This window comes from Littorina saxatilis, linkage group LG17, assembly GCF_037325665.1.
Source record: "Littorina saxatilis isolate snail1 linkage group LG17, US_GU_Lsax_2.0, whole genome shotgun sequence".
NCBI classification, from domain to species: domain Eukaryota; kingdom Metazoa; phylum Mollusca; class Gastropoda; order Littorinimorpha; family Littorinidae; genus Littorina; species Littorina saxatilis.
The window spans coordinates 56,354,560-56,371,556 of NC_090261.1; the positions used below are offsets into that span (position 1 = coordinate 56,354,560).

Consider the following 16,997-nt stretch of genomic DNA (forward strand, 5'->3'; position numbering starts at 1 on the left):
GGCCTTTATTCCAAGTCACACGGGTATTTGGTGGACATTTTTATCTATGCCTATACAATTTTGCCAGGAAAGACCTTTTTGTCAATCGTGGGATCTTTAACCTGCACACCCCAATGTAGTGTACACGAAGGGACCTCGTCGGTTTTTCGTCTCATCCGAAAGACTAGCACTTGAACCCACCACCTAGGTTATGAAAGGGGGGGAGAAAATTGCTAACGCCCTGACCCAGGGTCGAACTCGCAACCTCTCGCTTCCGAGGCAAGTGCGTTTACCACTCGGCCACCCAGACCACCGGCCATCAACCAAACTGTTGGGTAGGCCGGTGGGGAACATAGCCATAGGATCATGCGGTCTACTACTTTTAAACACAAATAAGTCTGTTCAATTGGTTTAAACATTTCATTTCTCTTGACATATTCATGAAATGTACATCAATTTATGAATATGAAAACAACAACAGGTGTCTCCAAAACAAAATAACTATCAGGCTACTAAAACTGATAAACAAATATAAAACAGTCAGAATATTACGTAATATGCAAAAACAGTCGATCAATTCAACACAAAAATGCCATCCAAATGTGAAAAACAAGAAATAAAACTAACCAGACGTATGCATAACTTATAGTTACAGGGCCGGATCTGGGGGGGGGGGGGTTCCTGGGTTCCAGATTACCCCCCCCCCCCCTGGCCATCCGATGTACCTCTCAGAGAAAAAGAAAATATGTGGACTTTTTAAGTTCTTCCCCCAACTCCCTTAGTTTATTTGGTCCTCTAAAACTATTTCTAATTATGAACAACATCAAGTCGACAACGGCCTGCCGTTATATAAATAAGTCCATCATCCAAGGAATCCCTCAATAATGACTGCAGGACGTGCCTTTTTGGGGGGGCTTTGATCCACTGAACCACTATGGTAAATGAATATCTGAAGTATTTTGTTACTGTTGAAAATGTGTAATTTTGATTCCCAGTTGCAAGGAAAGACCAAACAAGTCGCGTAAGGCGAAAATACAATATTTAGTCAAGTAGCTGTCGAACTCACAGAATGAAACTGAACGCAACGCAACGCAGCAAGACCGTATACTCGTAGCATCGTCACTCCACCGCCCGTGGCAAAGGCTGTGCACGTGGAATTGACAAGAAGAGCGGGGTATTCGTTGCGCTGAGAAGGATAGCACGCCGCTTTTCTGTACCTCTCTTCGTTTTAACTTTCTGAGCGTGTTTTTAATCCAAACATATCATATCTATATATTTTTGGAATCAGGAACCGACAAGGAATAAGATGAAAGTGTTTTTAAATTGATTTCGAAAAAAAAAATTTCATAATAATTTTTATATATTTAATTTTCAGAGCTTGTTTTTAATCCGAATATAACATATTTATATGTTTTTGGAATCAGCAAATGATGGAGAATAAGATAAACGTAAATTTGGATCGTTTTATAAATTTTTATTTTTTTTTACAATTTTCCGATTTTTAATGACCAAAGTCATTAATTAATTTTTAAGCCACCAAGCTGAAATGCAATACCGAACCCCGGGCTTCGTCGAAGAGTACTTGACCAAAATTTCAACCAATTTGGTTGAAAAATGAGGGCGTGACAGTGCCGCCTCAACTTTCACGAAAAGCCGGATATGACGTCATCAAAGACATTTATCAAAAAAATGAAAAAAACATTCGGGGATTTCATACCCAGGAACTCTCATGTCAAATTTCATAAAGATCGGTCCAGTAGTTTAGTCTGAATCGCTCTACACACACACACACAGACACACACACACAGACACACACACACACGCACACACACACGCACATACACCACGACCCTCGTTTCGATTCCCCCTCGATGTTAAAATATTTTGTCAAAACTTGACTAAATATAAAAATGACCTCATAAATGCAAAATTTTCTCGGCTTTTGGGAGGCTTTGCCCCCCCCCCAGACCCCCGAGCGGGGCGTTGCCCCTGCACCCCACCGGTGCCTCAGCGGCCCCTGTACCCCTGCCTTTAGTTGGAACCCCCCCCCCCCCCCCCCCCCTCAAACGAACTTGGTCCGGCCGATTTAATCACAGCATGTAAAACAAATCAAATAATTTTGATTAATTTTCAAAATTCTATTTTAGCGTTGCTTAACTTTTTGGCACGTGTGTTATTTTTGACAATATGGTTCCAATCTAAAGACGGACCACTGATTGGCGAGAGTACTGTGCGTGTCACTTCAGGTGGGCGATTGTTTACCCCTTACACCGGTGGGGTGGGGGAAGTAACTTGAGAGTAATTTCTCAAGAGTTGTTTGCCCCTGAAAAGTGTCGCGGGAAACCATTACAGCGATCTGTCGACAGTTCCTTTGCCAATAATACAACGTAATTCAACAGCCGTAATCATGGGGGTAAGTATTTAGGAAGAATTTAACAGCAATGAACGGGTGTTTCGGTTGACTTAAAGACTTTTTTGTCGGGAAGTGGCGAATAGAGAATTGTAATACTTAAAAAACGGTGTGTGTAGCCGGTGCTTCGTGTAAGTTGTAACACTAAAACTTTTAGTAAAAGTAACAGACAATGAAACATTCCGACATTCACAACCTCAGATAGAGCTCGGCGAAGTCGACTGACGCTTTTGGATTTCCATGAGAACGCTGTTGTATTTTAATTCCACCCTGTACTTGATCGAACCCTAGAAGAGAGTGGGAGAGGCGTTTAGCAGCTGGTCTTATTATATTCCCTTCTCTTCTTCATTCCCAATCTTTTGAGATAGATTATATATATATATGGAAACCGGCACGGTTGGCCTAGTGGTAAGGCGTCAACCCCGTGATCGGTAGGTCGTGGGTTCGAACCCCGGCCGGGTCATACCTTTCTTTATTTGGCGTTTAACGTCGTTTTCAACCACGAAGGTTATATCACGACGGCGGGTCATACCTATAAGACTTTAAAAATTGGCAATCTAGTGGCTGCTCCGCCTGGCGTCTGGCATTATGGGGTTAGTGCTAGGACTGGTTGGTCCGGTGTCAGAATAATGTGACTGGGTGAGACATGAAGCCTGTGCTGCGACTTCTGTCTTGTGACTTGTGTGTGGCGCACGTTATATGTCAAAGCAGCACCGCCCTGATATGGCCCTTCGTGGTCGGCTGGGCGTTAAGCAAACAAACAAACAAATATATATATATATGGAAGATCGAACATTGACACATTGATAAAACAAGACGGGCCAACAAAGTCGGTGTCTCGAGTCATTTTATTCCGAGTCAGTCACCACTGAACGTGTCTGCGAATTAAGCAACGTGGAATCTTTTATTGTCTAGAAACAGCATGTATCCCCAAACTGCATACATGTGCATTAACCTGGGGAAAAAAGGCATATTTTTGTTTAGTTGCAAATATAAATCAGATTCGGATTGAACTGTTTCGACAGTGCTGATACATGATCCAGCGGGGTAGGCGATTTGGGCGTAATTTACTACGAATTTTATTCCAAATTACGCCACTACGCTTTCCGCGATGGAAATACGATTTTTATGAAACCGAAAGTATGTGTTTTTGCATTTCGTCCTGATATAAATCCGATCCGTATTTTTGCTCTCGCCGAGCTTTGTGAGCTTTGTCGGATGAGACATTGGAGAGTCTGCTCCTCCTGAAATCAAGATCAGGAACCTTCGGCACCAGGCAGTACAGCCAAGCAGAACTTGGCAGATTTAAGTCATGCTTTTTCAAGTCTTTGAAAAAGCCCTCTACCTCCAAATAAACTCTATGCTCATTCAGCAAACTCTTGATTACACAAATGGGATTACACAAATGGTGGAGCGCTGGTTATGTGCGAGGCTGATTTCTCGAGATGTGTGACCACTGTGCACATGACATATTTTGCTTTCGTCATCCTAGATCGTTCCAATCAGTATAGTTTCCCAGTGCAGTGTTCTTGGGTTGTTTTGACTGACATTACAATTTAAGAAAATCAATGACATTTTATTTTTGCGAAGAAAGTGTGCAAAAGAATGTTTGTGTCCTGCAAGACTTTATGAACAACTATTTCTCCGTTGGGAGAAAAATGAGGATGTCTACAGGCAAGGTAGTGTCATATTATTTATTTGGGTTCTGCTTTTAGTCACACCCACCGATGGCCGTTACTTTTGGCAACGAAAAACTACTCTTTCTACCACCAGATTACTCTTTTTGGCTGGGCTCATTACTCCTTGTAATTTTTGGGGTAGGCAGGTCTGGGTAGGGTCTACGACATACGATCGAACAGACAAAAGCTGAATGCGATAAAAGCTTGAACGATAGAAGATGACGAGTTCACCCTCATGAAGCGATATCAAAACATCTGGGCAATCTGTCGGCCTGAAACTAATTTTAACATCAACACTGTAAACCAGTCACTGATCATCTACATGTAGGAAGGCTTTGTAAGCCCAAACCCGAGATGGATTGCACTCCTTTTGGCGAAGCATGCAAACTTGCACTTAAAGCTGGATATGGCGTCATCAAAGACATTTATCGTAAGAAATGAAGAAAACTGTCTTGGGGTATCATGCAGGTGGATGAACTTGCATGTAAAGGTTTTTAAAGATCAGTTCAGTAGTTTTCTTAGAATCGCTCTACACATACACTCACAGACACCACCACCATCGTCTCAATTCCCAGTTTATCTGAAGACATTGATTCCAAATTTGTCTGAACATGAAATTAAAAATGACAACAAAAACATCAACAACAAAAATGTATAACAATCCCACAAAATGCAACTGGAACAAGAGGCGAAGCCATCAAGGCTAACGTAAGAAATCGACAAACAGTAACACAAACTCAATCACTCCGTCACACATACACACATACACACACACACACACACACACACACACACACACACACACACACACACACACACATACACACACACACACACACACACACACACACACACACACACACACACACACACACACACACACACACACACACAGAAAGAGCATAGGTGAAACTGTGCAAGAAAGCGAGACACTAGATCTAGATCTGTCTGTCTGCATGTAGCCTACTTACAAGGACACGACTGCCAACTAGTCTCGGCGCGCTCAAAATAATAATGACCGAGACTTTCAGTACTTCCTTCGCGTGACGTCTAACCCTCTTACGTCATAATGTGACGTCAATGTAATGTGACGTCTTCAAATGTTAGAGTTTCTACCACAGACATACACACGCACAGACGCACGCACGCACGCACGCACAGACAGACAAAGTTACGATCGCATAGGCTACACTTACGTGAGCCAAAAATTATGTGTGCACTTACTGTGTCATCTTCTAACGTTTGAGCTTTTGTCACGTCGAGCTTATGTCGTTTGAGCTTATGTTGGACACCGTGATCCAGCAAACCGCATCTCTTGCGGCACACAGTTGCTCATGATACAAGTATTCCTATTTCCAAGGTAGGGGTCTGTTTGAATCTAAAACTAGTTAAAACTGATCTCTTTAAACTTAAAGGTTTCTGTTCAAGAATAAAGACAACATATGGTGATCTAGACCTTGAATTTGATACGTCCACAAAGGTAGAAGAAGAAGAGTTCTTTGCATCTAACTCAAACATACCTGATCCACGAATTGGCCATAACTTACGGTTCTTGAGTCCACAACTGGCTCATGGGTTCTCTAGGCTCTGTAAGTTGTTACCAACTCTTATGTTCTTGGTATTGTAATACTAATTATATATATTCATCAGATTATTACAAACTTCAAATCTTGTGGAAAGGTCTCTGTTAACCATATTGTATTCTTGCTCTTACCAGAGAAAATCAGCCAAATCCAAGGAAAAGAAAATGAAGAGGAAAGAGGTAAGTCCATTACTTGTGATGTCAATGTCAATGACATGAATGAAAGAGCAGACACAAAGGTATAGTGAGAATCAAGAACATAGTTTTGACACCTCTTAGACTTAGTCTTACAAACTTTTACCTGGGAGATGTTCAATGTGCCACAAAGTCTGTGCTTCATGTAATAAGATTTGAATGAATTGAAGACCTCATCCTTCTGACTGTAAACCTATTTTATATTATTGAGTACTGAGTTTGGATTGAAAGGGTCATACATTTGAATTATAGTTTCAAAGCACAGAAAGGAAATGATGATTTATTATTAATTGCAAGTGTTTTGTTGTTGTTTATTCTTCTTACGTCAGCAACATTATTTTTGTTACCCTTAATATTTAGTGATAGCGATTCAGGTCCATTTTCTGTTCTGTTGTACTTGGTGATTACAAAGATGATCTTTCGTCGCAGGAAAACGCAAAGTTCGAAGCATCCATCAAGAAAGTTGCTGAAGCAAATGCAGTAAGTACCACTTGAACATTTGTACTGAGCTTGTAATTGTGCTTCTGAGGCCCTTTTCTGAGTTCTGAGGTTCAACTGCTTTAGAATTGTTCAATGATTTTTTGATGGATGCCTGATGCATTTACAAAATGTCACAACAACAATCCATTTATGAGATTGCAAATGAAGGGTGATCATTTTAGGGATTGCTTGTGACACGTCATTTTCTGTGTAGTTGGCTCATGTTTATTATTGCTTTGTAAGTACTACTTGTGTGGAACATTTTTACTGAACTTGCACCTGTCAGGCATGGGAATTCTCCAAAGATTTCCGAGAAAAGCTACACATTTCCGAGAGAAAAATTCTTCTACAGAAAAAAAAATCAAGGAACAAAATTCTAAAAAGACAATCTGTCTAATATGACCAATGTCCTCCATAAAACCGTTCCTTCATTCAGTGAGATTTCGCCCGCGTGAGTCACTTTTGCAAACGTTTGAAAGACTCCACAAGTGGCGAACACAAAGCGGGCAATTGTAATGTTGAACGCAGTTCAGTAGGGTAGTGCCACCCGTGTGTGTTGCCATTGCACAGTTCGAAAGGGAGACCCCAAGTGGCGAACGCAAAAATTCAGAATGTTGTATAGAAGCTTACAGACGTATTCTGTGTAGTTGGCTCATGTTTATTATTGCTTTGTTAGTTGGATACATGTAAAGACCGCTTTCCTTTTGCATTTCTGTTCCTTTGTGGGGTGTTTTTGATTAGATTATTAAATTATTGAAAAGCATGGTTAGTGTCTTTTTATGTACAGATTGAAGATCCAATGGCTCCATTTCCAGTTTTCAAAAAATACGACAGAAATGGGTAAGTCTTTGCTCTGTTCGTAAGATGCTGTGTGTGTTGTTGCATTTTTAACAACTTTATAAATGTAAGAGTAAGCTGACTTGGTGTTCATGTAGGCTTTCTTTTCCATTGCATTTGCGGTACACAGATGTTGGGCTCAGTAGATCTTAGTATTGTGCTTTGTAAATCACTGAATTAGTAAATGTTGTTTTGCGTGCCGCTTGATGGCCCCACAAGACCTTTTAAATAGTGTGTCTTGTTATGTGTTTTTCTTCTTTCGACTGTTATTTAAAAAGTCTGTCGAGGTTGACAGCAAAATTTGATCAAACCATGCGACAATTTCCAATTATAAAGATTTTTTATGCTGAGCCTAGCTTTGTAGGCAGTGATCATCCACTATCGCTTCTTTGATCGTTTGATTGATTTGTTGACTTTGATAAAAAAAAAAATTCCTTGCTCACCAGCATCTCCTTAACACTAGAGACTCGGCTGGTTGACAGTCTGGAAAAGGATACAGTGGAGTGGATTTTTGACCTGACCAAGAGAAACATGCAGTCATTGTAAGTCTGTAAATGAAATAGTCATGGATGACTGGATGAAAGTCTTGTCTTTATTTATTGAGAGATAAAAATAGCAGGGTAAAACTTGTAATTTGTGTGTCATCCTAATGACAACTTAATGTCATCTTAACCTTCGCCGTAGGTCGTGAGTACTTTAGTAACAGTCCGGACTTTAATTGCGAATATCTCGAAAACTAGGTGGAATTCTGTAATGAGCTTTTGGAAATGCCTCAAACACCTAAAAATCTATTATCTCCTAAACCCATATTAAAATTGATTGACAGGTAATTAAATAAACAAAGGTCAAACATCGACTATCTTCGCAGCACGTCGTGAGTTCTTATGTAACCATACTTCTAACAGTGTAAGGGAGATAATTGTGGGTTCGATGTCAAAATAAAAGCTGAGTTATGGTTCCTGTTTATTTCAGGTAAGAATTAACTTGGTGCGTAATTACACACGTAAAAGATAAATGTAAGTACAAAATCGGAAATATATTTAGTTTGATAATCTAATTCAATGAAAAGCCTGATTTCTGTATTTTTTTCTTTTTTTGTTTACCCGTGCATGTTTTTCCTTCTTTGAGAAGTATGGTTACATAAGTACTCACGACGTGCTGCAAAGAATTTTTTAGCGACCTACAGCGAAGGTTAATGTACAACTGCCCTATCTAAGCAAATCTCTTGAACTGAATGTATTTTTGTTGAAGTGTAATTTTTGTGAGTACAGTATATGAAATAACTTGCCTTTTCCTTTTCTTTTTGAAAGAATAAACTAGATCGTTTTAATCTGTTTTCATGATCTTCACAGGATACCACAGTACAAAATCTTTTACTTTCAAGTTCAGAATTCCATAGCAATTTTTACAGTGTTGTCCCATTGTAAATGTAATAAAAGTATCTGTCATGAGAGCAGACCTGTGATATGGGAACTCTTTGATGGTGTCAAGGATTTTCTCAGAAATCTTATCACATGTAGCACTGTCTACAAAATTCAGAGACTTTAGATGCTTGGTTTTTAACCCTTGCAGCTCCAAAGGCGAAATTTTGTGATGCGTAATTCAGCCCTGACATCACTACATTAACTAGTCACATGACTTTTTTGCGGATTGGATTAAAAGTGGTATAATGTATGTGAGCGATGTGTGTGAGAATGGACGTTTTGCTACCTATGAAGAAGTGTGTAAAAGAACTGGCTACACTGCAAATAGATTGCTTGAGTACAATGTTGTTCGTACAGCTGTACATCTGCTTTTAAGAAATGTAGCTATAGACGATGTAAATTGTTCAGTCTGTGACATTCCGACCTTTTGTGGAAAAAAGGTGAGATCAGTAAAAGAAATTCTAAAGATTCTCGTAGGAAAAAAATACAGCCCACCCTGTTCAGAAGGATTTTGGAGAAGAAAGTTAGGATTTGAAATTGACGAAAAGAATTGGAACTTAGCAGCCACTGTCACTAGTGAAGTTCGATTACGTGTACTGCATTGGAAAATATTGCAAAACATTTATCCAACTAATATTTTATTGTGTAAAATGAAAGTGAAGGCTGATAAAAACTGTACATATTGTGAGGATGAACTTGATGTATTGGAGCATTTTTTCTTTGAATGCCCAACCGTGCTCAGGTTTTGGAAATATATTGAAATGTTCATATTAGTAAACATTGGCGAAAGAATTAGGTTGAATGTTACAGATGTGCTTTTTGGTATTAAAAGTAACAGCAAAAATATGAAGAAGATTAATCATATTATTTTAATCACAAAGATGTGCGTAAGCATTTTTTTTTTAAACCGATTCACGATTAACACTGAAAATTAGTTTTGGAAATCATGTTGTTTTGAGATTGAGGGTGGAGTGACCGCGACAAGCGTGAGGAGATTAATCTACAATGCAAGATTGAAAGCGCCATGAGACTAGAAAAGTGCTATGGAAGAACATTTAATTATTATTATAATCATGCTCTAATCCAATCAGGTACGAGCAGAGTGACTGGGGGTGGAGTGACCGCGACAAGCGTGAGGAAATGACCGACAGTCGGGCCTGGTACCTGCTGGCCAGAACACCCGAGGGAAAACCTGTGGCCTTCAGTCACTTCCGCTTCGACATGGAGGAGGGCGATGAAGTCTTGTACTGGTCAGTATACAGGCCCACAGGGCTTTCTTTCAATACAATAGAACACCCCTTTTAAGACCCCGTTTTCTCAGATTGTCTGTTCATAATCCATGTACATTTAGCCCATTTGGCATTTTGAGACCCCCTCTTAACCCTTACACTGGTGCAATTCTGTAACACATGTTACATAGCCACTGGTGAATAGGAAGGTTTCCGCCAGTTATCTCTCTGAGGTTTTGGGTGCTTACAGAGTACCGTGCCCCTTGCAGGGGCATCAAACATCGAGGTCACAAGCAGGGTCAAGGGGAAGGTCGGCTGGGCGGACAGGAGACTACAATAGGAAGGTTTCCGCCAGTTATCTCTCTTTGAGGTTTTGGGTGCTTACAGAGTACCGTTCCCCTTGCGGGGGCATCAAACATCGAGGTCACAAGCCGGGTCAAGGGGAAGGTCGGCTGGGCGGACAGGAGACTATTAACCCAATGCCCCCTGAACCTCCCGGTATGGCCCGCCGGAAGTGCCCTATGAAATCCCTGAAACACCCGGCATGGCCCGCTAAACACTTGGTCACCTACTTTCACTTTCGCTTTGAGCCTTACCCATAAGGCCTTGCGACCGGATGTGATTAATGCACTTCCTTCCGGCTGCTTCATTCTAGCGTTTGCAGAGTTTGAATCGATGCGATAGTGTGTTAGCTGTGAATTTTCAAAGTTTGAGATTTGTTTGTCTGACAAAATGGCGTTGAACGAAGGTTTGGAAGTATGGTGTTCGATAATGGGGAACTCAGATGACGATTCTGACACGCCTTTCGAAGGTTTTCTACTTGAAGAGGTGAAAGGGGATGAGTCTGACATCGATCTGGGTGTTGTTATTCGACAACAGGACTTTCGGGAGGATTTTTCTGGGAGTTTTCAACAATATTGGTGTAAATGAGGACTGAAGGCTGACACGTTGGACGTTTTTGAAGAACACTTGCTGGATTTTTTTTTTTAAACGTTTATTACATCGGAAGTGGACAGAACATACTTGCATATGAAACTATAGTGTATTCTCGAGTTATTCTGCCATCTTCTATATAAATGTGAGTACTCTATGATTTTATATGAATTGTTTTGTTTTGTATGTGTGCATGTTGTGCGGAGTAGTTTCCCTTTGCTCAGCATTAAGAATGCTGCCTGCCGTTTTTTTGTCAGGGGGCATTGGGTTAACAGAGAGAAAAATAAAGAAAAACGGTCATAGGTTTTCGCATCCATGGGAGGTAATCGGAACCGACCACACAGACTGAGCCAGTAGCGCGACATATGTCGTGACAACCAGGTGACAGTATACGTGAAGTGGCGCGACAACCAGCCTAAGGGTTAAGGCCGATACTAACTACAATCGAACCAAGCTGAAGTAGGTTTGGCGAACATTGCACTACGTCATGAAATCAGGGGATTCCCCTTTTTTGAGTTGCAGCTGCAACGTTTGAGGTTCGCTGATTTACTCCTGCAAACCTTGCAGCGCGTCACTGTAACCTTAGACGAACTGACTTTTCATTGGTTGAATATTTGTGTATCTTCATTCTTGAAGAGTTAAGATAATGGCGACGATAACGCTGTCAACCGATCACAAATCTTTTCACGTGATATTTCTTGATCATGTGACCGGTGTCACCTAAACATTCGCCGCTAGTAAGTACACCGAACAAGGCACGGTGTAACATTCGCCGAACCTAGTTCCGCTTGGTTCGGCTATAGTTGGTAGCGGGCTTAAGACCACGGCGAAAGAAGGGTAAATATTTTGAGATTCATTCAGTGTCATTACGAAACTCGCATTTGGGAAAACCTGATGTTTGCTATAAATGCCAGTTGACAGAGGGGAACACTGGGAATCCGGGGAAATGAAATGGCGGACAGAGCAGCAAAAGCAGCGGCTATGTCAACCATGCCAGTGACAGACATTCGGCTCTCCTGCCAGGAAGCCAAACTGCTGCTAGCCAAGCTAAAAAGAGAGGAAAGAGAGCAGACACTGTCACAAACATGTGAAGAGAGAGGATGGATACACCTCCCCTACAATAGGAAAGGGCACCACCTCCCACTCCCCCCGAGACCCATGAGCCTGTTGCGTCGCTTGCGCACGGTCAGCAGCCGCATCTACTGGGACAAGGTAGTCTGTCAGTGTGGCAAGACTGGACACCTCACACACGTGTTTGAAGGTTGTGACACTCTCAAGGAAGAGATGTCTAGTCTCATCCGCTACAGAAGGGAGAATGCTCTCAGTCTGGGAGACTTTCTCCGCCCACACCCATCACTCGGAGAGAAACCGATGATGGTCTTGGTCACCAATCTGTTCACCTCAACTGTTGCGAGCTGGTTCTTGTGTGCTTGCAGCAGACCCAGCACAGCACAGATCCACTTCTGGAATCTTAAGCTAAATGTGTCCCAAGACACACATTTTGTAGTCCTGGCATCCTGAAAGGCAGAGGCCCCAACCTACAGGTTTGCTTCCATACCAAAAACGCCTCCAGACACGGGAACTTGGGAGCAGAGGCAACAGCTCCGCTTGAACCTCAGAAACCAAATGTGCCTCCAGACACACAGATCCCTTAGACGGCCGAGGCTGTGGCCTCTAAGGTTCTCTTGTACCAAACCGCCTCCTGACTCTGCATCAGATTGCTTGCGCTGGCATCTGCTTACATAGACCCACATTAAGTCACCACCGAGTGGTAGACACAGACGACATTTGGTAGCATTGACTGCCAGCTTCACGGTAATGCGTACCCCTAGCGCGGCTCTGCTTGGGTGGGAATGTTCTGAGCAAAACACTATGTGTTACTCCATACCCCCCGTCCTCCATGGAACTTCTTGACCCCAACCAATTGGGGGGGGGGGAGTTTGCCCAGTCGGTAGAGGCGCTGCTTTAAAACCGGTTGTTACTATCAGCGTGGGTTCAACCCCCAAGTTCGGCGCGGGATGTGTGTCCCAGAGTCAACTTTGTGCAGACTCTCCTCGGTGTCCGAACACCCCCGTGTGCACGCATGCGCACGATAAAGATCCCAGGGTCACAGCGAAAGCCTCAGGCCTTGGAAACACGAATACATGCATGCAAAAATATGAAGCCCGGGTGTCCGTTCGGCCAACAGCCAATAAAGTAACCATTTCAGCACTGAACCAAGACAACCCAACCCGGTCCCTGGCCCATTTCAGGTCTCCTCTAGCAGCCGGCAGCCAGCTGTCTACATCCCCCCCCCCTGCATTTTTATTTTTTATTTTCATACAAAGCCGGGTTTTCCCGTGTAACATGCTTTGCCGTGAGGGCGTAAAACTTACATTTTCTCTTCTGGGAACACTGGGGGGTGTAAACTTTGTGCACTCACACACTCCTCTGATAAATCAATAGATAAGACCTTACGGTTACCCCTTGCACACACCCACTTTGGATATTATCCTTCCAGCAACTTTGTTCAGACCGGCACCGTTGGCCTAGTGGTAAGGCGTCCGCCCCGTGATCGGGAGGTCGTGGGTTCGAACCCCGGCCGGGTCATACCTAAGACTCTAAAATTGGCAATCTAGTGGCTGCTCCGCCTGGCGTCTGGCATTATGGGGTTAGTGCTAGGACTGGTTGGTCCGGTGTCAGAATAATGTGACTGGGTGAGACATGAAGCCTGTGCTGCGACTTCTGTCTTGTGTGTGGCGTACGTTATATGTCAAAGCAGCACCGCCCTACCTATTTTATTCATGTTTTTATTACTTAATTAGTGGAAGAATCTGTTGTAATGTATGTTTGATGGTGTATGCTTTTAATCAAGCGTTGCTGACTATGAATGTAGATGTAAATGCTTGTATAACTGTGTTTGAATTTTAAATGTGTCAAGCGCAAAGAGCATAATTGTAAAGTTATGATGTTGCGCTATATAAATGCTCATTTATTATTATTATTATTATTATTATTATTATTATTATATGGCCCTTTGTGGTCGGCTGGGCGTTAAACAAACAAACAAACAAACAAACAAACTTTGTTCAGTAAGCTGATGTGGAGCAAATAAGAGTTTAAGAAGCAGATTGTAGTGATCACATTATGTGGCATACATGCATACGCATGTAACTCTGAAAACATTTTTGTGATTGTGAAAATTAACTTCAAACTGCCACTGGGTAACTGTAAGTCTTGAGTAACTTTGTTGTCCAGGTCTTCTATGTTTGCATTCTTTCTTTTTTTTCAGCTATGAGATTCAGTTGGAGAAGGAGGTGCGGAGGAAAGGTTTGGGCAAGTTCATGATGCAGATTTTGGAGTTAATGGCGCATCGGTAAGATTGTTTTCTCTTTTTTTGTTTTTAGAAGTGATACATGATGCTGACTCCTTTGATTGTGTCCTATTTACCGTAGTCATGTCTGGACACGCATACAAGGATCCCCTCAACTGCAAATTTCTGTTATTTTTCTGACAACATGTTTAAAATATTGGAAAAGAAATAGTGAACCTGTCATCTGGTTGATACTTCATAAGATCGTTTTCTTCCTGATAAATATTAAGAAATCAGTGTGTGTTAAGACTTGGCTTGATTTGTTGTTGTTACTGAGTGACGGGATTCTGGGAGAGCGAGAATTCCGTTTTAAAGTATCATTTGGGAAATTGACTAGCGCGATCACTGTGAATGTTGTGACTGTTCTTTTTATTTGATAGTGTAATACTGCTAAAACAAATTAGCTAAAATAATTGAAATCAGATTAATATTTGCATGTTCTGTTGCAGGTATGGCATGATAAAAGTGATTCTGACAGCATTCAAACACAATCCAGACGCTCAGAAATTCTTCAGAGAGAAACTCAAGTAAGATGTCACTTTGTATCTGTGCTTGTTCTCTTCCTCACTGAGAATTCGTAGTGGCAAGGTCTGACTTGTTAGTTTGCTCTGCTTACTATGACTTGGTATTGGTATTATTTGGTATACAGTGGAACCCCTTTTTAAGACCACCTAATTTAAGACTCCCTCCTTTTTGACTCACATGCGAAGCAAAAGTGAGTCTATGTACTCACCCGAGTCGTCCATCCGTCCGTCCCGGCGTCCGTCCGTCCGAAAAACTTTAACGTTGGATATTTCTTGGACACTATTAAGTCTATCAACACCTGATGTGGCCTGATGGTGTATGGTTACAAGATCTCAAAAAACATGTGCGGCAACTTGACCTCACTTCAAGTTCAAGGTCACAGGGGCCGTAATTGTTGTCTTAAAAACGACCATTTTTCACATTTTCGCATTTTTTTCTGAAGTTATCGAGAATGGCAACCTTAGCTATGTATGCTATACAGGGCAATGTAAGCCCTATCTTTGGACACCAGTTTGGTTGACCTTGCGTCAAGGTCGCAAGGGTCCTTTAAAGTTGGATTGTATACATATTTTGAAGTGACCTTGACCCTGAACTATGGAAGATAACTGTTTCAAACTTAAAAATTATGTGGGGCACATGTTATGCTTTCATCATGAGACACATTTGGTCACATATGATCAAGGTCAAGGTCACTTTGACCCTTATGAAATGTGACCAAAATAAGGTAGTGAACCACTAAAAGTGACCATATCTCATGGTAGAAAGCCAATAAGCACCATTGTACTTCCTATGTCTTGAATTAACAGCTTTGTGTTGCATGACCTTGGGTCAAGGTCATGTATTTTGGTAGGAAAAATGTGTAAAGCAGTTCTTAGTGTATGATGTCATTGCTAGGTTTAGTTATTTGACCTTGACCCTGAAGGTCAAGGTCATGTAAAGGTCAAGGTCAAGCATGTGAGTCGTATGGGCTTTGCCCTTCTTGTTAAGACCTTGTTTTCTCAGACTTTCGGTTCATAACCTCTGTAAAATTACCCCTATTAGACCCCCTCCTTTTTTAGACCATATTTTCTCATATCCAGGCATGGGAATTGAAAAAAGGCTGAACATTTGTAAGTACATACTACATGTAAATAGAAGGGGGTTCCAGGGGCATGCTCTCCCGGATTTTCTTCTCCAAAGAACCCAAAAGGTGCAAGTTGGTGTCATCTGAGCTCCAAGTTTGCCATTGAATTTAAGTTTTTAGAACCATTTTTGCCTCTCCCATTTATTTTTTGTGGCGAACATTTTTTAGTCTTTGGCGGAACAAAAAAGATATTTTGACGGAAATTTGCCTTTCGGCGGACAATTCCCATGCCTGCATATATTAAAAGGGGGTTCCACTGTAGCTTATTGTCCTTGGGGAATTCCCTCAAGAAAATGTGTGCTGCTATTCCTGGGGAAAGTGTACAGCGATAAAGTGGCACTACCCAATTTTTTTAATAATTTTTTTCTGCATGCGTGTATTCCTGTTCTCCAAGGCCTGAGATTTCGCAGTGTCCTTGGGATTTTTGTTGTGCGCATGCGTGCACAGGGGGGTGTTCGGACACCCAGCCGGGAGAGTCTGCACAAAGTTGACTCTGGGGGAAAAATCCCTTTTGGAACCTGGGGGTTCAACCCACACTGATAGCGTGCGACAACTGGTTTCAAGGCCAGTCTGGTTACCGACTGAGCTATCTTCTGTCACGGATACATTTTAAGTGACTCACTTATGACAACTTGAGTTTGTGAAACAGACGGATGAAAAGTTTAGGTGACCAGAAAAGGACATGTGTAACAAACTATCATTCTATGTTTTTCAGATACGAAGTGGATGAAATCTCTCCGGAGGCGTCAATGTATGAAGAGGACTTCACTTACGTCATTCTCAGCAAACCGATTCCACAGAAAGGGGCCTCCAAGACAGAACCTGCCAAGCCCGTCACATCCCCGTTGAAACCCAGCAACGGAGCCAGCACCGAAGGCTTGATAGCGTAATTCTGACGCCAGAGGTTATGAAAAGAGTGCAGCTCATTCTCGTGCTATATCATTCTGTGTATATGTTTAATTTCAAGCTGACTGCATTTATGACCAAACTTTGACAGAAAATGAATAAAAGGTTATCTTTCTTAAAAATGTGTATAGTGATGTGTGCAAGAAGTTTGCGTCTGCCTGTCCCATAGAAAGGTGTGTGAGAAACATGGGAAAGGAAGATGTCACACAACTGATGCGTGTCAGCAAATGAGTGGCTTGCTAGATTTAATCAGTGATGTGTTCTGCCATAAATACAAAAAGGTTTCCTACCTGCAAGACAATACTGTCATCATACCGCATACATTTCTCAGCAACACTATGAA

The 16,997-nt window shown here is 41.8% G+C and overlaps 1 protein-coding gene across 1 annotated transcript; it reads left to right on the forward strand.

Moving 5' to 3' along the window:
• The first annotated feature begins 2,264 nt into the window (after positions 1-2,264).
• Positions 2,265-16,776, forward strand: LOC138951710 (N-alpha-acetyltransferase 40-like). Its single transcript, XM_070323273.1, has 9 exons — positions 2,265-2,392; positions 5,786-5,830; positions 6,275-6,325; positions 7,113-7,165; positions 7,609-7,704; positions 9,678-9,836; positions 14,020-14,103; positions 14,550-14,627; positions 16,464-16,776. Exons 1-9 carry the CDS (start codon positions 2,387-2,389, stop codon positions 16,636-16,638), a joined length of 747 nt encoding a protein of 248 aa, XP_070179374.1. The 5' UTR covers positions 2,265-2,386; the 3' UTR covers positions 16,639-16,776.
• Positions 16,777-16,997: the final 221 nt, after the last annotated feature.